The 22,717-nt window shown below is 40.3% G+C and overlaps 1 protein-coding gene across 2 annotated transcripts in view; it reads left to right on the top strand.

The window, feature by feature from the left end:
• Nucleotides 1-22,717, top strand: part of PLCB1 (phospholipase C beta 1) — a 189,317-nt gene that overhangs the window by 22,782 nt on the left and 143,818 nt on the right. For both annotated transcript variants that reach the window (XM_078596201.1, XM_078596202.1), the window contains exon 3: nt 18,866-18,934. In XM_078596201.1, the coding sequence (XP_078452327.1) occupies nt 18,866-18,934 (69 nt within the window). The remainder of the gene's footprint in view (nt 1-18,865; nt 18,935-22,717) is intronic.

Raw genomic sequence — 22,717 nt, 5'->3', positions numbered from 1 at the left:
AACATCATAGCCAATTATGACTTAAACTGGTTGATAATGTCCTTCCAATGATTGCTCAGTTTGTACTGTACACTTTCCTATATGACCTTGGGTTGTGGTCAGTATTGATTTACAGAAACAGAATCGATCTGAGAAGACACTGGTATTTATCCTTCTGAATGTAATTATTTTGAAAAGGTCTTTGAGTTCATGCACTGGCTTACATTACCCTTATACTATTGAATGCAAACTTACTAATGTACATTACACGTGTGTTTATGACGTACTATCATTGGCGTAATATGCTCCATGGGCTCAAATAAGTTGATATGCACCAGAGCTTTGAAAATAATGACAGTGAGCTCTGAGAAAATGCTTTCCAGAATTTGAGTAACATTAATTTTGGGTTGATAATAAATTCTTTCACCATTCACTTAAGGTTACTCATCGCCTGATTGTTAATTTGACCATGGAGATTGTCATATTGACGAGATGAACACTGTGACGTGATTAATTGTACTATTATTATCATCCACATTTTCCAGTTTGTACTGTATTACCTTATTGACATGAGGCACAAGTTTGGCGTATGTCTTACAATCCAGAGAACATTGTATTTCTGTAACATTCATATTTCAGTGGTGAGGAAAATTAATACCAATTGGTAATCGCCACATCATGGGAAGTTAGCAATGGATCCATCTACAGCAGTAGCAGAAGATACGGTCAATGTACTGATGGCCTCCCCACTTCCACAAATCTCCCAATCCTGCAGTGTAATCGCCCATCGAGCACAGGATCTGATATCATCGTTCCATCTCCCCTGTGAATGTCCTCTGGAATGCATTCCATTATTTGGCTGCCACTACCATCAACAATGGATACTCTACAGATAATACGGGCACCGCGGTGGTGAGATGTAAACTACCTTGCCTGGTATATAGGAGGTCGTGGGTTCGATCCCGACCAGAGGTTCCTGGAGTCTCGGGCAGATTGCCACATGGTGTCTCCTTATTCATTAGCGACACAACAACAGGCTTGTTGTGACGTCCGCTTTTGTTCGAGGCCAGGGGAAATTTTCCCCCTTTGCCCCTGCCTCTGGATGGCCCTGACGTGAAATGTGATGGGCGTTTTGTTGATGCGTGCCATTCTTTTGTCTAATTATTTGACCACAATGCCTGGGAAACCAGAAACCTAGCATGGATTTCTAGATGGAGAGTCATAGCCCATGACCTCTAAGAGATACCGTCTAACTAATTTGACATGGGACGTCCAATTTGTCATGAACGTATGTTACCCAATAATAAACACACACTCACGCACTCAAATGTTGTATTTGACTTCTTTTAAACATTCATGAAACATAATATTTAGCCCTTTGTCAATTGAATGCTGAATGCAGGTAGTATTCCGACATTGTGTTGGTCCTGGGAGTTGTTTGACTGTGCTTCATCACGCTAGTCAAAGATGGGTTGGTGAAGTCATGTTCCCAAGTTCATAGTGCAATGTTATCCCCATTGCACCTTGGCTACATTGCCAGCACTGCATAAATAAATGTACTCATGTGAGCGTATTGTAATGATATACACGTGTCTCAAGTATTTTCGCGCCCATGACTTGCAATAAAACGCCAAAAGCCTAATTCATGTCCAGGTGGATAAACACCCAAATTATCCCTGCCAATATATAATTTTTCCCCACTTAAAGTAGGAAAGCAGTACGTTACATGAACAGAAATCAAACCCAATGTGTGTTAAGTCGATTTATCTACAATTAGTTAATTTTTTCCCACAAGCAAACAAATTGCTTAAAGCTGTGTTTGCACGTTTGTTGTACGCTACACAATATTTAACTCGGAGTCTAGATTTGACTAACTCAGAATATTGGTGTTATTTACATGAAAACAAATCGTAAGTCTAAATATGTGGCTAAATATTACAAATATTACTTGAGAAATTCCAATACAAATTTGTTGTAGTCATTAAAAAATGTATCTACTATCTGTAGTGGCACGAAAGTTTAGTTTTGTGCTGGAATTACAGTTCTTGTCCTGGAGTATTTTATATAACTAACCTAATAGCCATGACATCAGATAATACTATAAACTACCTTTATATTTCCTTAAACTTTAAATCTGAAATTACCAGTACACATCTGGAATTAATTTGTTGTAGGACTAAATTTTGACTTAAAGCTTTCGTGACTGCAGGAATTCATATTCTTGGGTGTTTCGGTAAAGTCACGTAGATAGGTTCAAAGAAAATAACAAAAAATAACAAAAAACGATGACGTTTCGATCGCAACACAAGCGGTCGTCTTCAGGAAAAGGGGGGTTAGCTTCAAAGGCAAACTGTTTGAAGAGGTTTAAAATGGGCGTAGCCCAAATATCAGCAGCCAATTATAATGTAAGTGGTGGGTAGCCAACCCGACGGTGGTTGGTTTTCCACCAATCAAAGGGCTGCCAGGTGAAAATTAGCATGTTAAAGAGAGATTAGCATGTTAATGGCAGATCGCAGCGCCGCAACCAAGGGATCGGCGCGCGAAGTGACTGTGAGAGTGCAAGGTTTGAAATGGGTGTTAAACACAACTAACATCAGAAGGTGGTAGGATGGGAACATCATAGCCAATTATGACTTAAACTGGTTGATAATGTCCTTCCAATGATTGCTCAGTTTCTACTGTACACTTTCCTATATGACCTTGGGTTGTGGTCAGTATTGATTTACAGAAACAGAATCGATCTGAGAAGACACTGGTATTTATCCTTCTGAATGTAATTATTTTGAAAAGGTCTTTGAGTTCATGCACTGGCTTACATTACCCTTATACTATTGAATGCAAACTTACTAATGTACATTACACGTGTGTTTATGACGTACTATCATTGACGTAATATGCTCCATGGGCTCAAATAAGTTGATATGCACCAGATCTTTGAAAATAATGACAGTGAGCTCTGAGAAAATGCTTTCCAGAATTTGAGTAACATTAATTTTGGGTTGATAATAAATTATTTCACCATTCACTTAAGGTTACTCATCGCCTGATTGTTAATTTGACCATGGAGATTGTCATATTGACGAGATGAACACTGTGACGTGATTAATTGTACTATTATTATCATCCACATTTTCCAGTTTGTACTGTATTACCTTATTGACATGAGGCACAAGTTTGGGGTATGTCTTACAATCCAGAGAACATTGTATTTCTGTAACATTCATATTTCAGTGGTGAGGAAAATTAATACCAATTGGTAATCGCCACATCATGGGAAGTTAGCAATGGATCCATCTACAGCAGTAGCAGAAGATACGGTCAATGTACTGATGGCCTCCCCACTTCCACAAATCTCCCAATCCTGCTTTGTAATCGCCCATCGAGCACAGGATCTGATATCATCGTTCCATCTCCCCTGTGAATGTCCTCTGGAATGCATTCCATTATTTGGCTGCCACTACCATCAACAATGGATACTCTACAGATAATACGGGCACCGCGGTGGTGAGATGTAAACTACCTTGCCTGGTATATAGGAGGTCGTGGGTTCGATCCCGACCCTCAACGCCTGTATATTTGGAGTATGCATGTTCTCCCCCATGGTCATGTGGATTTTTGTATGGGTCGTCCGGTTTTACCCTCCACATTTAGAAACATGCGTTTAGAGTATTGGGCTGCTATAAACTTCCACATGATAAGCCACTTCGTCGAGCTATCATTTGTGGCCAGGTTGCTTCTGAAAAAGAGCTAAATAGCTCGGTGGGCCTTACCTAGTAAAATAAAAAAATGTTTTCGTTAAATCGATTTAAATACTGGTCCCGCCATACAGAAGTAGAATTCATATGATAGTCTTAGGGCTACTGAAAGAGATCAGAATCCATTAATTATTTGGGCATTGGAAGATTGGTAAGTGATGTCTGCATTGGCATGCTAATCTCAGATTTTACATTAACAGATTAAATGTCTCACTAACACAGCCGCCGTTGCTCGTGTCCTCGAGGTGGCGGCGGCTCTGCGATCTTACATTGACATGCTAATCTCTTACATTGACATGCTAATCTCTGATCTTACATTGACATGCTAATCTCTCACAATACAATGGCCACCTCCGTGCCCTCATCGTGGAGGTAGCTCTCCGATCTTACATTCACATGCAAATTTCTCACTTTAACATCACTAGCTCCACCCACTTCGTTTATGACCCTTGGGCTACACCCATTTCAAACCTTTAAAACAGCCTGCTTCAGCAGCTTTCCCCCTATTTTTTTCTCCTGATGACGATTGCTTGTGTTGCGATTGAAACGTCGTGATATTTTTTTATTTTTATACACTTTATTTTCATTTTTATTATTTTAGTTTTATCATTTTTTCTATCTACGTGACTTTACCGATTAACCCAAAGAATGTCAATCTTTTATAATGATAACATCACATTAATGACTAGTAATTAACATGCTTAAATATTGTTGCTCTTAAAATTTAAAGTTTTAAATGGCATTACAATCTCACGTTATGAAATTGTAACAACAAATAACAGATGTAATAACGACGTCTGGGTGCGATGTACTTTGTTCAGTATTGTGTGAGGTACCAGTTCTGTAAAGTTGTGATATGTGTTTTGTTTGGGAGCTCTTCCCTTGAGTATCAATTGACAAGAATGGTTCTGGATGGTGGGACACCGGTGAGATTGACTTAAATCCCACGTGTACTGCTCTCTCACCCTCTAATTGGTATAATTAAGGCCATCACTCAATTGGAAGTGGTGGTGAATGTATTCTGAGCATTGTGCAACAGTAGAAAAACATAGCGACATGTCTACTGTACAGACGTACAACAGGACACATCGTATCCGTCACCTTATTCGTATCTGCGGAGCCTGCATGGTTCCTGAACACTCATATTAACCATTTCCATGGCCTGCCTGTAATACGCAATGTTTTTCACGTGTCACTTGAGTACATACTCGGAAAACATCGTGGAAAACAGGATCTGTGATGTTCGAACCTCACATCATCATGGATGAGAGAAGTTCTACCATGTAGGATTCAGCACAGTACAGTATCCTGTTTCAGGCAAGCAGTTACTCGACATGCATGGTCACAAATGACTGGGGTGGTTGCACAGCCTTTTTATTCATGAGCAAAAAAATACATGCTGTGTATTTCATTCATGTGGAAATTCATTTTTCAATAAATCGAATTTTACTGATGCCATATCCATGTAACAAAATAGCATAATCCTCAATGTGTTTATGTATGTATGCTGTGAACTTCTTTCGCACCATACGTAGCCAACCGTGATAATCGGAGCTTTACTATAATGAAATATTCTACCAAGTCATTTAGGTAAATGTCATAATTGAGTAAAAACTAATATTGTTAGCTATTGAACATTTTGTGGCATTTCATGGCTGGTCACCTGTTCAGTCTTGGTTCGTAATTTGAGGCGTCAGCATTTGCATGAAAGCGTAAAGGTAAAGGTGCAACCCTATAATGTCTTGCTGTTGCTCCTGCTGGCAGACGGGCCCTCATGAGTGAGAGCTCTCGTGAGCCCCTTCTAGAAAGTATTTGGCCTACTCTTCCCCACTGACCAGACATCTTGGTCGAGGTGGGATTACCCACATTTGACCTGATAAGAGCATGCAGCTTGCCGATCACCTGTGATGAACCCATTTATACTGCTGGGTGAACAAGAGGCGAGTGGAGGGGATTTAATAAACTTTCCCGGTTGTTTCAACTGCTGGGAGATCGAACGAATTAAACTGGCCACTTGGATTGCAAGCACAGTGTGCCAACCATGACACCACGCTTAGCATCCCGATAAAACATTCCTAAAACATAGGCTCTAAAAGCCAGTCCTGTACTCAAGATGTTTGGCCACCTTGGAAGAGTAGGCCAAACACCCTCTGGAGGGTCCCTCTCGAGCTTCCTCTCATATAGGCGTATCCACTGGCTGTGGCATGAGCACACTATTGTATGGCTACGCAATTTTCCTTTTTTTTACTGTATTGAATCAGTTGAATGTTGACTGTTATGTAGTTGATGAATACAAATCACCATTTCAAACCGTGTGGTTTTTTTCAAAGCCTTTACGCAGTTAAAATCCCCTTTTCAACACAAGTGCAGTGCTGCACACGCACTCATGCTCTGATGTACAGAGTGGCCTGTGATAGCATTGTAATTTAGCAAAATAGTTTCAATAATCGTGTAGCGTTTGTTGTTGTTGTTGTTGTTTTAACATAGTGATGAAAAAATCCATACCCTCTGGCCACCAAATTGGATGAGCAATCACTGCTTTCACGTGAATACAAATGACCCAACGGTTTACCAGAGAGCAAGAGACGTGAATAGTGACAGAACGGGACTGCACAGACCATTGACGTCATTAAATTAGGTGGCTTTATTTGTGAATGACATGAATTATGTCATCAATACCAGTAGCAGTGGAGGAAAAGAATGGATTTACCCGCATATTTACCGAGCCTCTCTTTGAATCGAAACGACAATAGCTTTTTGGAGGAATCTGAAAGAGAAGTGTTAGTATTCTGCAGACACACTCGCTCCGCTTTTACGTGTACAGTATAATAATGAACATTTTGCCATTACGTGCTGCACTAAAAGGGCACGTTTGCAGATGCTTCTGCGGGGGAAGAGTCTATTTTCTATAATAATGCATGCTTTTTTAGTGTGCCTGCTGCTTTTTAACCAATTGTTAATACTTCGCAAAGCTCACGGAGAGATTAAACCTTTGTTTTTTCCTGGTATCTCTCGTATACACGTTTATGCTCACGTTTGTTTGTTTTCAGTCGGTGCGTATTATTTGCTGTGGTCTAATGGATCAAAAATACGGATACTTCTTGACTTAAAGCTTTCGTGACTGCAGGAATTCTTATTCTTGGGTCTTTCGGTAAAGTCACCTCGATGGGTTCAAAGAAAATAACAAAAAATAACAAAGACGACCGCTTGTGTTGCGATCGAAACGTCGTAGTTTTTTTTTGTTATTTTTTGTTATTTTCTTTGAACCCATCTACGTGACTTTACCGAAAGACCCAAGAATATGACCACGGATAATGTGAAAGAGAATTGAACAAAAATTGAACAAAATATAAGTACATGAAGAAGTATCGAGCGATGGAAGCTGGGAATTGCACCGACAGACGAACGGGAAACGCACAGATCAGAGACCAAATGTTAATTGGCGATGAAGAAAAGCAAGTTGGCTTGGGCAGGACACATCGTGGCTAAAAGGGGCGATGTCTGATAGATGAGGCTGGTGACAGAATGGCAGCAAAAGCAGGGAAAACATGTCTTGAGAGGATGACCACGATGGAGACATGCCAATAAGATCAGCTCGCGTACAGGAGCAAGATGGACAGTGGCATCGTGGGAGTGTGAGGGATGGCGATGACTTAGAGAAGTCTTTATCCAGCAGTAGATAGGCCATGGCTGCTGGTGCTGATGATTATATTTCAAGCAACCTTTGTTGCAGTACTGTAGTTTGAAATCCTTCATATTCTTGTTTTCGTACTACTGTAACAGCATGCATAATGTAACTTTGTAAGTATGTTGAACTTCTTTCTCACCGTACATAGCCAACCATGCTAATTGCGATTGCAGTTCTGTAGAACAAAGAAGTATCCATTCTGTTATGGAACATACCTGTCACCAGATAAGTAAACTCTTGAGTGAAATAAAATTCCTTTGCTAAAAATTCATTGCTAATCCCATATTCTAAGAATACATTTTTCCTTGTGGGATACATTTGGTCTCTAATTATATTCTACCAGGTTCAAAGCGTTTTTCCAAGATGATGCATTTTTGTTCATAGATTGCATTGAGCAATTCACACAGTTTTCCCGTGCAGGAGAAGTGTTATTTTTACATCACCATAATGATTTAGAAATCCAATACTATGTTACTTGATGATGATGATGATGACGATGCTGATATGCAGTATTTACTTTTTTTAAGGAAAAACAAATCCGACATCTTTATATATCATCATCATTAGCCATTGTCAACGAATGAAGGCCTCCCCAACCCACCACCTTTCACGATCCTACGATGTAATAATCCAACTATAACCTGCACACGAGCTTATTTCATTGCTCCATCTCCCAACTGATGCGTTCCATTATTTGACTGCCACGCCTGTTAACAATGGTTACTCTACAAATAATACTGGTCCCACCATATGGTGTTGTTCAGGAGATTAATTTGATAATTGACATTTTTTGATCTCTCAGTTGTTTAGCAAGAGTACTTACATGCAAAAACAATGTCTTCATCAAAATCAAGATACACTAAATATGAGCTTGGGTAAACCATGAGCTTTTAATGATTTATATGTGCTGATCTCTAAGTGATTCGCTTATTGAAAATGTGGAAAAAGATACGGTATTATAGACCAAAAAATATCCATAATATACAATCACAAAGCAAACATTGTGTGTCATTGCCGAGTACATTATATGACTGGGCAATGCAATGATTGGTTCTCATTCTAAGACATACGTGTGCACATCTGTGAATATTTTTTTTTAATCTTGCGCAACAAATACGTTACAAAATGTGAAATTCAATTTAGTATGTATCTTTCACACCGTACGTAGCCAACCGTGCTAAATCAGAGGTGTGAAATGATTCCCTGATTGCATGTGCATCCATATGCTGCTTTGTGCTAGGATTGCTTTTTTTCATCGTCAACAGTTACAACAATAACACACACATCAGTGTTTTAATCAAGCATTCTTATTTCAGTGGTTATGGGTGCTGTGCCAAATTATTTCCATGCATTTAGGGCGAATCCGATTTTAACTTGGGGACAAATGTTCGGAGTAGGTTACGTTTTAAGACGTTATGGAAAGACCGTGAGAGGTCGCTTAGTATATAAACTATGTTGCAATTTTGACAAATTAAAGAAAGTAAATGTAGTTATGTAAAGAACAGCTTGCACAAGCTTCTGCCCCCCCCCAACACACATATCCTCCCAATTTCCACCTCCTCCCCCACTTCTCCCTTACCACCTCCCCACCAGTATATAACAGCCTATAAATGAAACGTGCAAATACAACAATATGAAGCAAAATCTTGGTGCATGCTCGTTTCAAATTATTTAAATGATAAATAAAGCTTCGAGGGTTATTTTGCATGTTTTTACCATAACCAAGCAAATGTGAAATGGAATTGAGAGTCAAATGACTTATCATCAAAGTCATTCTCTATCCACTGCTGGAAGGCCTTCCAATGTCCATCTCTCAAGTGTCTTGCAAGTGATCAGGAACGGAACTCACACTGACAAATCAAATGTAACAATCGTGCACGTTGGGAATTTCGCTGCGAGACAGAAAGCGGAACAACATAGATGAGCACAAGTGCGAGTATAGCATATAAGTACAGTACGACAACGGATCCTTCAGCTGACCACCTTGCACCGCTGCAGCTGCCCATGCCAACCTGCTATGCGTGTGGTCACAACTGCCCCAGCAACATCCAGGTTCAAACCTGATTATCTTCTAGGATTTGATTAGATCAGGTACATTCTGGATTATTTGGGCATAGATGCTGCTGATGATGATGATTTAACACATTCCTGCGGAGGGAGCTGGTAGGAACGTTGGGTTGCTCGGTCAATGGCCAGGGTCAACGGCGGCGTGGTGTATTCCGTAAATATGCCCGACTGTGAGGGCGGGCACAAGCCGGCGTGAGTAGGTTAAACGTTGAGTTTTATAAGGGCACCACGGGGTGACCAGCCCCTCCCCACCCAGCCCAACCCTCCCCACTCAGCCCCTCCCCACCCTCCCCTCCCCACCCAGCCTCTCCCCAGCCCCTCCCCACCCTACCCAGCCAGCCCCTCCCCTCCCCACCCAGCCCCTCCCCACCCAGCCCAACCCTCCCCACTCAGCCCCTCCCCACCCGCCCCTCCCCACCCAGCCCCTCCCCACCCTACCCAGCCAGCCCCTCCCCTCCCCACCCAGCCCCTCCCCACCCTCCCCACCCTCCCCTCTCCACCCAGTCCGACCCCTCCCAGGTGGTTCCTACCAGTAAAAGTTTTCATCCTGTGAACACAATAGGCCCCTCATTATGGGAATGTGGAAATTTCACCTTGTTTGGAGCTGGCATTGGTGATGACAGTCACTCGATGCTTTTTATGTGAGCAAGAAAACACTGAGTGTTTTTTTTATGGGATTGATTGGCAAATTGTACGTGATTTAAGTAATATGAACAAACTGCCTTGTATTTGGTTTAACACGTGGTAGGCTTTCGTGACCAATATCCATAACACAGAATTGTTTGGGTTAGATCGCGTAAATATATAAATGTGTCGTTAAACCCGCCACCACCCGACACAGCCAACTAGTAAGGGTTGTCACGTAAACAAAACGTGCAAATTCGTTACTAGTACAGGTAGTCCCCGACTTACGATGGAGATGCGTTACGACGACCCCATCGTAAGTCGAAAATATCGTAAGTCGAAAATGGCCTAGCCTGCCCAGGAGTCTTAAAGAATGGTGATAATTTAGCAAAACAGAGCAATTAACAGTACCGTACTGTATAAACTATATATTGTATGTATTTATTAATTACAATACCGTATTGCACAGTAAAATTTAAAGTAAAAAACAATATAAATTCTTAGCCTACCTATATGAACTGCAATTTCATAGAAAGCTTTTTCAGGAAACAATCCTATCTGCTATAAAAACGTTTAACATTCATTGAACGTATGTATCGTGATAACCCTAAAATGAAATCGCTAAAACTACGTATCATACATGTATTGAACGTATCGTAACGTATATTGTACTGTACCCACCAATATTCGCACTAACACTGAGACAACTTAACTCCGTCGACCGCTGGTGAGAGTGAGAGGCATCACCACACGAGGCGGGAGATGCGTACAGTACATCCCGGCAGCGTCCCAACGTACAATATCGTACCTCGTACGCTGCTGCGTTTGCCTGCCGCGCGAAATGTAAAATATTTTACAATTTTGTCATATCGCTATCGCCATCGTAAGATCAAAATATCCTAAGTCGGACCATCGTAAGTCGGGGACTACCTGTACAGCACACCGGTGTGTTGGAGAGCAAAGCCACAACATTTACAATCTGAGTACTGTTCGACGTTTCGCCAGATGAAACGCATTGTAATAACTTGTAATAAGTAATTACTGGTAATGAGTAATTTGAGAAAGACCTATGACTTATTAATTGAAAAATGAAAGTGGCTTCAGTCGCATTTCAGTTGCCACATGATTTGTCTTCAGAATTTAATTATTGGATTAGAACATTTAACATGTTCGGTAGCTTTATGCAGAAAATAAGCTACCTAAGACGATTGTGTCCATGTGGATTCACACTCAAACTTACTAACATGGTTACAAAAATACATAAAATATTATGTTAATCGTATTACATTTACATGTAAACATCTCTCATAACAGTCCGTTGAATGCCTTAATCAGTTTTCTTCTTACGTTCATTCTGCGTTAACCCAGATTTCTGCTGGTGTATAGTAGCACAGTCCTGGTGTAATAAAAAAATAAATTGTGTATTTTCATGCACAAGCATGTAGCGGCAATATTTAGATGCTTTACTTCACTCAATGTCAGCCACGTGTATAAAATATGACGATAGTCACACTAGTGTTTTTAACAATTGGAAACTCAAAAGGTGGGTAAAGTTATCTGCTAGCAAGACTGCTACGGAAACTATCCTTTATGTTGGAATGCTCATAAAAACATGTTTCTCACTTGAACTGTCACCCAAAGATCAATACATTGGCAACTGGAGTTGGAAAATATGATTTTCCTTTGGATATGGTCATTAAGTCATTTTTGCTCAGTAACGCTGCCATGTCGGTCATCGTGATTGTGCTTCATGCCTCTCCGAGGTGTTTTCAGGCGGTACCGCATGTTCTTCCGAACAATGTCCGACGTTCCGCTCCATCTACAGGAACTTAATTAAATTTAAACAGAAAATACCTTACAGAGTTATATTGTTGTGCACATCTAGAATTGGAATATTTAAGTTAAGATTCAACTGAAGACTAAGTTGGAAAATGTCAATACAGCAAATGTATATTTTATTAGCGTTTGTGTTCTTTCGTTGAATATAGTTGCTTTAATCCAGATTGTGTAGCCTATGGGTTTTCATAAATTCTCAATTGGCATTTGGCATGTGCAATGTCCTCATCAGCTATAATATTGCTTATCAATCCCCGGTGTGGCCAAATTATGTCATTCAAATGTTCAAAAAAATAACACTTAAATTTAGCTTTTAAAATGCATTCGTGGTTGCAAGGTTTTATTACATATGTAGTGAGTCCAACTGAGTCGCAGACGTTGTTCTTTAGAGGCAACACTTTTATTGTAATATCAACACGTTAACACGAAGGGGTAACTGCCCCTTCACCAGATACAGCCTCGGGTGGTGACCACCCAGCTAACGACTCTATGCGTAGGAGTTACAGCTACGAAGGGTCGGGCCCTCACTTGGGTCCCCGACCACGCGTTGATGCCTCGTAGGACGTAGAGCTTCCAGCTTGTAGAACAAAGAACCCCGGTCCCTCTCAGGGACCCGCCTTATATCCCCCCCACCCCCCCCTTGGGGCCGCTCTGCCCTCGGCCCCGCCCGCCTTCTCGAGCGTTCCAGCTCCCCCTCGACCCCTCCTCGGGAGCTCTTCCTGGACACGTGATCACCCCTAGCCCCCCCACCTGGGGCCTTCTCTATGGACACTCCGGATCACGTGTCTACGGGGTCAACCAGAGTGCCATGGCCCGGGGCAACCCTGCCCCTGGGCTGACACTCTCCCACTCCCCCTTGTGGGAGCCCGCACCACACGCTATGCGTGGTGCCCGCGCTATCCCAGCGCTCACCAAGCCCCGCTAGGACTGGTACTACACCCACCGACGGGGTGTACGCGATGACGGTGCATCATGTGCCACGGCCCTCCCGGGCCGGCACCACGCAGTGACATCCCTGATGTCACTACACATATAGAGTAATGGTTGTTCTTAAGGGCCACTGTATTTTGGAATTAGCCTGAAATATTTTTGAAGGGCAAGGTAAGGTTTGGGACAAAGTAGAAAAAAGGGGACTTTTGCTGGAGGAAAGCATAGCAGTGAACAACGTTCCTTTACCAGTAAAGCAGATTTGTAATCAGAAGGACACTTTTCTCTGGAGAGTTTAATACAGAGTGTATTAATTTACTTACGCAAGTCCATGGGGCTTTTTCATGATTTTTTCTTTATCTTATAAAGATATTAGATGTTAGATTGTTGTTGAGCACTACACACACTGAGCTGCAGTAGCTTACGGCAATGCCCAAAGCTTTCTGGACATACAACATTGGATTTCACGCAGACAAAAAATATGCTATACAAAAAGCAGACTCTACGCGTAATGGACAGGTTAAAGCCCCAAGGTAAACATGACCTTTGAGGAAAAACACAAATGTAAATGCATGGCACTCCATCTGTTATGCCTTCTGGCAGAAAAGTGACTACGACAGCCATTGTCTACGATATTGAAATCCCAATAGGGTATCTGACATTTAAGGAGCATATTCACATTACTTTTCCTATCCATTGATTTATTTTATAATTAAACTCCTGCTGCGAGGTTGTGAGATTATCAACAAATGAATTATCTGCAATAAGAAGGTACAACGATCGTTTTCGTCCGTCTCAGATATTCAGGCTGTGCTCATCTCCTCTTTAGAGCCCTGAGCCAGTAGTGGACATTCCACATTCCTATGGTGGGGTAAATCTGTCCGTAGGACAACCAGAGTTGAATTTCTCATGAAGTAGTACTTATTTTATCGACCCCCGAGGGATGAAGATGGGCTGCATCAACCCCCAACCAGGATTCGGACTCCCAACCTTTCAATTGCGAGTCACTCGCTCTACCACTGAGCCCACCTGCCTAGAAAACAGTTATTTCGTTTTGCAGGTACAGAGTTCAAAGGAAGTTTAATGAATGATGATCGTAGTGCCGCTGGATATTGTTTATGTAGCTGTGCAGAGCGTTTCTAAGGAAGGACCTCCAGCACCGTTAACATTAAAGACATGAAATGCATATTTTTGTATTATGAATTATACCACCATTCAGAGTGTTGAGTCAGATTGAGGATTTGGTTGGCAATTAGTATAGAATAATATCGGTGTCTCAGGTATAGCCTCATCTGAATGAGCAATGTGTTTTTCAAAGCTATAATTGAATATAAAATCCCATAATCTGTCAGTATGACGTCTATGAAATTCATTTTAATAGCATGCTTACATAGCTTCCACTGTAACTCTTACAGTTAGTTGATCGGCAGGTTGTGTGCGGTGGGGTGAAGTGTGGGCACTCCCACCTCTTCCAGGACATCTGGCCAGTGTTGAACAGTCGACCAAAATACCCTCCAGAAGTGTTCTCTCGAGTGGGGAAGCCTTTCTGCCAGCAGTGGCATGAACACCTTCGATTAGCACCGTTGGCTACGTACGGTTCAAAATAAGTTCAACGAGCATTGGCAGGGCTTCACCTTTACCTTTTGGGTTATGGAATCCACTAACGTATTACGTATTTTGTTTTTTATTCATTGCGACTCTTATTACACCACCCTGGTTTCAGGGTTCAGCGTTGAGCACGGAACAACATTATTGCACAGTTCACACTACCTTTGCAATGGGTTTCAAGAAGGAATGGTGACTTGATGAAATAATTGTCACCCAAGGAAAGTACATTATTGCCGCTGGTGAAGTTTGCTGCTTGCTTTGGAGGTTTGTTTTCCCTTAGCTCTCAACAGAATCCCCTTGCTGCCCTTTTCTATGTACTTCCCGGTGAGACTTTGGGTGCTGAGTGAACAAATCTCACATACAGTCCTGGGTACTTTGACTTCAGGGTGTCTGAGCACGACTCTTCAGAATCATCACAGCCACTCACCTTGCCTGTCCTGCATTTTCAGTTGCTGTTGCCATTGAACATCTGCCCAACTTACACTGTTATTCCTCTACCGTAGCGTGCTGCCTGTACACAGCTGAAACCGACTTCTCATATGCATGTTGCAAAATTTGACTCCAAATCTAGATTTGAAGTTTTCGTGCCTGCAGGGATCCATACTCTTTGGTTCTTTCGGTAAAGTTACGTAGGTATAAAACAAAATGAATTAAATCATGACGTTTCAAATGTTGTCTGCCCGTTATTAACACACACACACAAGTACTCCGCAGGAGGATGGCTGCAGGCAGCAGCGCATGGCCATTGTTTGAGGAAATTTACAGCCTGAAGCCCCAAACCAAAAACCCGCACCTGGCTCTGTCAGTTTGTTACACAATCTCAGTCGACCAACAACCCTGCCTTCACTGATATAGGGTACTATTTATTATGTTGTTTTCCCATCAGTTGTAGTCGATATGCACGTGCATTTAACATGTTTGCCACTGTACTGTATTAAATATGTCCGACGTATAGTCCTTTATTTATAGCCTTGTGCGAGCCCGTTCAAATTAAAACTCTAAATGTTAACAAAGATTGGCAAATGGTTGAAATCCGAGGTAAATCAGTGCCTACTGAAGGTTTCCAGGTGGTTCTCAGAGGTCAGTGTGCTGTGCTGGTACGACTAAGATCAACTCCGTGTGTCAGCCACCTAGGATTAAACCGGTTCTTAAGCAATCACGTTAGATTTGAATTTCGATTTAAAGCTTTCGTGACTGCAGGGATTCATCTTCTTGGTTCTTTCGGTAAAGTCACGTAGAAGGGAAATAATAAAATAAAACATAATAAAATAATTCTCACGACGTTTCGGCCACAACGCAAGCAGATTGGTGTTCATTCAGACACTGTCTTTCCGACAGACCTGTTCTTCACCTGAGGACGGCTGCTTGCGTTGTGGTCGAAACGTCGTGAGAATTATTTAATAATGTTTATTTTTATTTTCCTTCTACGTGACTTTACCGAAAGAACCAAGAAGACGTTAAATTTGATCGAGATATTTTACTTAATTTGGCTAAATTCCAGCTCTGAAAATATCAGTCGAATTGTCATGCGACAAACACCCACCGCAAGAGAAGTGTTATGGGAAGGTTTGCACCCGACTGTGTAAATTATTGGATGCACAAGGGTCACACTGCTCTGCAATATTTCCAAATGGATTCACTGTCACAGCACAAGACATCGATAGCACACTGGAATGTAAAATTGGGGAAAAGTTACGATGAAAAAAAGCATTAACATTTTTTTTTCATGGCATTCATTTCAGTGGGTTTAGAAAGTTTATTCTATCAGCTGGGTTGGTGATTCAGCACGTTTAATTAGGACGTAAATAGATTTTTGGAGCAGAGAGAATACATGTAAATGTGTTCCCGACCTCTTGGAAGTAAAAGGAATAATTATTTATTTATTTGATGAGTTATCCAATCTTTATCACCAATGAAATAACAATATATAATATTAACAATGAATAACAATATATAATATTAACAATGAAATGACAATAGAAAATATTAACAATGAAATAACAATAGAAAATATTAACAATGAAATAACAATATATAATATTAACAATGAAATAACATTATGTAATTTGAATAATGAAATAAATAGCTACAGAACAAAATATACTGAAATTAAATGGTTTCGATTTAAGACAATGTGAAGAAATTTGAAACTTTAGTTCATGCAGCGATATAAACATTAGTAATGTTTGTACTTGCTGTTTAAATGTATTTTCTTTGAGATATTTGCACTTTTCCCCCATCCGTCCCCCAGGACTGTTTTGTATGCTACATCTACCGGAGAAAATTATATATTATTTTAGTTTTTCAATAAAAAAAAAACGAATTGCAAGAAACTCAGAAAAAACTACCACTGCAATTTATATGCCATTAAATTATAAAGTTTAAAACTGTATAATGATGTGGAATGCAATAAAACAGTTCCTGAATAAATAATTACGGTACAAAACTTTATCTGCACTTTGCATTTAAAATATTCGCAATATAATATATATAATTACAATACAGTAATGTAATTCGCAATTTAGCAAAATGCCTATGACGAAAACTTCCATGATACACCGATGCCATCATATTTCAGAAACTAAGCAGGATTGAACCGAGATAATGCTTGAATGAGTGACCACCATGCATTAAAAGACTAGTGTCCGTTAGAGTTGTGGGCATTAAAGTGCAGTGCAGCAAAATCCATTGTGGCTTTGAACTCCCCACCACCTTTGCACTGCACTGACCACACCAGGCACAGGGAAAGCCCTCATTCAGCAGTGTATTTACAAAACGGGCTGTACACACGTGATACGTGCTCGAGCGTAATACTATCACACACAAGTTAATATATAATGTCAGCGATATTGGCCTTTCTTGATAAGTGGAATCACTCCAGCACGTCGGCGAACTCTAGAGCTACGTTGAGTGCTTTGCCAAAACGTAACTTCATTAAGCTTGCTGCACCTTGTCAGCACTCAGCGGCTCTCTTAAATTATTATACATCCGTAAATAATGGGGGGGCTGTAATGAGGATATAATAGATTGTGCCGGCAATGAGAATAAGGTAGGATGTGAATTTAATAAGTATAACCTAAGAACGTCCCAAAGGTGATTAGTTAATTGGTAACAAGCTGCAGGTCAGTCAGGAACACAACATAGCATCCTGATTGAGGTGCCATAGCCGTTTATTATTGAATGTTGTGTTTCTAAACAACCTCAGGCCATGGAAGTATAGTTTAATCCCCTCTATACTGTGCACGTGATTTGCTCGCCTGACCTGTTCACATGCTGCCTGCCCTTAGTGCAGGTCCACCTTGATGTTTGTTGGGAATAAGTCTTCATTTAGGCAATGGGATTATCTCACAGCAACGACATCTCAATACAGTAAATAGAAGATAGAATTATACAACAGCTCCAGAGTAGAAGTTACATTTGGCTGGTATTGCATTGACCAAATGATAAGTGTATGTACTGTGTATCAGGGGTCCCCAAACCCTGGGCCGCGGACCGGCACCAGTCCGTGGCCTGTTAGGAACCGGGCCGCACAGCAGGAGGTTACTGTGAGTCCACGCGTGACCCGCCCATGATTTTATTTACCACTTCCGTCCGTGCCTCTTTCCCGCACTGCGCACTTGTCGCAGTTTTGGTAAGCCCACAAGCTCTAACCCCTAGCCAAAATGAGTAAAAAACAAATGTCGCTGGAGAGCTTCTTTGAAAAGGGCGAAAGACCCAATGATGACCAAACCCCCGGTCCGTGAAAAAATTGTCTTCCACGAAACCGGTCCCTGGTGCCAAAAAGGTTGGGGACCGCTGCTGTATATAATACATTTTTATTATGGAATCCCCTATGTTGATTCCCTCTGATGTTAAGCACACTAGATATGCAATTCAGAGGTCACGATATTGACGAACTCCTGGTGCAGCAGATGAAATAATGGGCAAGTTTCTTACATATCCCTGTTTCAGGTTCACCCAGCAATATAGTCAATCGGCGTTTTGCTTGTGGTCAGATAAAGTGTGAGTTCTCGCACCTCTTTCAAAAATATCTGGCCAGCCGGGAAGGGTAGACCAAAATACCCTCGAGAGACGGTTCTCTCAGGCTCTCTAGAGTTCCCTACGGTGGAGGCTCTTCTGCTAACAGTGGCATGAGCAATGGCTGCCTCTTTACCTATTAATAACAGAATCCGCTAAAGTATTAAAGTGAATTGGTATTTATAAAAGTTGACAAATAATTAGCCTTTTTGCATAGTCATGCCGTGATTTAATAAAGCCCTTGATGTTCTTACAGCTCACGGTGAATGTTTACCTTGTATGGTGCACAATTTCCAGTGAAAATGTCTACTTTCTATATTTTTTGCTGTTAATGTAATGAAGCCGTTTCTCTATTACATTCCAGGAGACGGAGTGTCTGGATATCACCAGCATCAGGGATACGCGCACAGGAAAATCCGCACGGACTCCAAAGGTAAGATGTGCTAAATTCAAGGGCAGATAACTGCCCTTGTCCTCACTTCTCATGCCTTCTCCCCAGCCCACAAGAAGCAAATGGCACGCTGACAACCAGAGCTTTATTCCCCCTGGAACATTCTGGAACACTATTCCGGAATTATTTTAGCACGCCATATCCATCTCATCGGATTATAGAAATACAGGGTACAATAATATAGGATATTATATTCCAATAATGTAGGATATTAATATAGGATATTATTGTATGGATCGGTGTACCTTACACTGTGGTGGTAATGCCTTATGTCGATAATTCATACTCCAAGGCAGCCGAGCAGTGATCCAGAAAATATCGAGTGACATTAATCCCTGCTGACCATAATTTGTGGTCAAAAATATAGATTCCAATATTTATTTACTTATACAGTATATGAAATGTTTGACTATTTATTTTCTTCAGTTTTTATTTTTTACTTTTTGGACAATTCATACACTCAACCAATTCAATTGCTTTCATTGAGAAGCAAGTTGGAGCACATTGAGATGAAGGTTACTTGTAAGGTAGACCTGGGGGAAAATGCAGAGAGACAACATTCACAGTACACAAATGTATTGCAGAAAACAAAACACAAATGTCAATAAAACAAAGTGAGCACGCGTACATCTAAAGAGTAATAAGGTTTCTGTCAAGATTAACACCTTGTTTTCTAGGAATTGTGACATAAATGTGATACGTTCTTAATTTTTTCTTAATTTGTGCCCAAATTAAGTTGTGCCCATGTTGTTCTGCATGGGATGAGTTCGGGACAGACCAGGTCACAATAACTCGCTGGAACAGCATCCTCATGTCATGTGCTGCATATATGCCTTATCACAGCTTTAGCAATATTGACTTATTACAGGTCAACAATCTAGCTATATTTAAAGATTCTCTTTTCACCACTAACTAATTTGCAAGTACTCCTTAATGATAGCAATTACGAACACAGAATGTATACATACATTACATGTACTCGCACAATTACACAATACAGGCTTAAATTTCATATTTTCTCATATATATTTAATATATTTGCCATTACATCGACATAATTAAAAGAATACAACACCATTTTTATTATACATTTTCATGGGAATTATTACAATGTACTGATATTTGTAGACACAATGCTTTCAGTGTTGAATTTTTATCAAAGGAATGCCAAGGAACGTGTTTTTTCCCTGGTTTTAAACATGCTTGAAAATGTGTACCTTTTATTTACTTTGCGTGATTGGCTCAGACCTGGACGTATAGGAGGAGGCAGTGCACATTCCTCTTTACCGTCGTTCAATTCATTATTATTTGGGTAAAGCCACGTGGCAACATTGCCCCCTTCCAACAGGCTAATGTCCACTTGCTGCGTTCACCTTGTTCCGCATAGGGACAGCTGCCATTCAGGGGCATCCCATAGGTAAAAAAAAAATCCTGCCCTGAAATATTGACGACGTTATGAGCACGTCATAAATGCCAGTGTGCCGTTGTTTGCTGTTCTAAGTTTAGTGTCTAAAATAGGATCATGAAGAAACGTATCGCCCATCTTTATCACATGTTGCTGTAAATGTTCGCCTGTATGTAACATTAAAACACTATAGCGGGTGACAGTTTTATAATGCAATTGCATTCCTGTGTTTAAAAATACCTTCTGATTCAACAGTTAATCATGAAGCCAACTCTCTTTTTAAGTCACTCCAATTATTAATAGCAAAGACCGAAAAGAGAAATGGTGCTCTTTGCATTTAATGTTAACATCTCTTACACACGCTGGATAATGTGGCCACATCTGCTAAGAAGGAAGAGGTTACAAGGTTCCATGCAGTTAAAATTGGACCTGTACACCGGCTGGAATGACTCCAAATCACAGCCAACTTTATATTCTTTCTTTGACAAAACATAATGTTTACCCTGACCATAATAACATTCCTCTAAGACTTTGCATAAACTGTATGGATGTGTTGGATTTAAGCATATCTTGCCAGAATGTGAACAGTCTCAATACTGTAAACAGTAACATTGTGAAACATATTGTAAACAGTTTCTTTTTGTTTCGTACTTTTTTATATTTAAAGGATTTAGTTTTTAGTTAAGTACATTTTCATGGTACAAAAATATATTGATTTGGTGTCTACCAGTAAAATGAACGTGCACTCTGAAACTTGTGATTAGTATATAAATACTTTTTGATTTAAAGCTTTCGTGACTGCAGGGATTCATATTCTTGGTTATTTCGGTAAAGTCGCGTAGAAGGGAAATAATAAAATAATAAAAATACAAATAAAGAATTTTATTGTTTTATATTTTTATTATTTTATGATTTCCCTTCTACCAAAAGAACCAAGAATATATAAATACTATCATCATCAGTCACGTTCTATCCACTCCTGGATGATGGCCTCCCTATGACCGCACAATCCCATCGTCTTCTACATATATGCTACTCATAGTTGCTCCATCTCTGGGGCCCATTGTCCATCAACCCTTTCTTGCAATGTATCTTGCCCAATCCAACATTTCCTAACAGTGAAAACGATATTATCAGATTCATGTGTTGCGTTTTCTTTCTCTCAGTGTATTTTCCAGTAGCTGTCTCTCCCTAATTTTTCTAGACTTTCAGATTTTGTGCCATTTTCTCGATAAGTTTAAATGTAGCCAATCCACGTGTGTAGTTTGTTGTCCTTCCCCCACACCTCCGATTGGCACAGTTGACTACGTACGGTGCGAAATAAGTTCAACATGCATGCATATATACATATCAGGTGATAGTCACTGATTGAAAACTCTCCGTGTTGGGCGCATTGGTTTGTTGTTTTCATTAAGAAAAATTTCCAGAAGCACTTTCAACTGCTCTCTCATACTCAATTAAATACATTTTCATACAATGGTCAAGCGGGATGGTATGTGATAATCACTTGTTTTTGGTGAGAATCATAATGATATGTAATTGTTTAATTGTAGAAAAATAGTTACTAAATCTAGCATGTTAGCATGGCGGGTCGGCCTCTTTATTGTCTATTGTTCGTTTCTCTGATAAGAGGCGAATGCATCTGCTGGGATTCTTCCCATCAGTTTTGTCTACTGTGTTTATTTTAAATGCGTTTAGGAAACATTCCAAGATTAAATTAATTGATTCCTGTGTTCGTTTGTAACACACGCAGATGATAAACAAATAAAAATGACACATGCACTCAGAGAGGAAAATAAAAATGAGTGTGATACAGAAATAGAAACATCACTTTGTGTATCTGCACAGTAGTTGTGTCGTTATTATTGTTGTTTTTCCAAAAAGGCAATGTTCCAGTTTACAGTAGTATCCACAGGTATTATACAACATATCACCTAGCAACTACTCTAGGGGGCTTCAATTTTTGTGGTGTTCCGTAGGTGACAGTTTTAAACTGTGAGCTATTTTGTAAAATGTAGCCTATGTTTGCAATAAAAAAAATAGAAATTGCAAAAAAGAGATTTAATATTTTCACATAATAAGCACAATACCATGTTGGATCCTTCACAGAAGAACTCGTAATACTACCATTATGTATAAGAAACCCAATATATTAATTTGCTTCGTGATTAATTGTAAATTATGGTTTTAACGACGTCCATTTCACTCGACATTAGTTGCAGTGTTTAAGGTGGAGCTAAAACCCTTAACAGGGGGGCCCAGGGTGAGATAAGGGCTCTCGTCTCCCACCCCGTATTGCCATACGCAAGAATAAATAGAAACATAATATTGGCGTAATTCTTCATTTTCACGTGAAACCG

This window comes from Lampetra planeri, chromosome 7, assembly GCF_965212315.1.
Source record: "Lampetra planeri chromosome 7, kcLamPlan1.2.h2, whole genome shotgun sequence".
Lineage (NCBI taxonomy): Eukaryota > Metazoa > Chordata > Hyperoartia > Petromyzontiformes > Petromyzontidae > Lampetra > Lampetra planeri.
The sequence above is the reverse complement of the archived record's forward strand: the minus strand, read 5'-3'. Positions and strand labels throughout refer to the sequence as shown.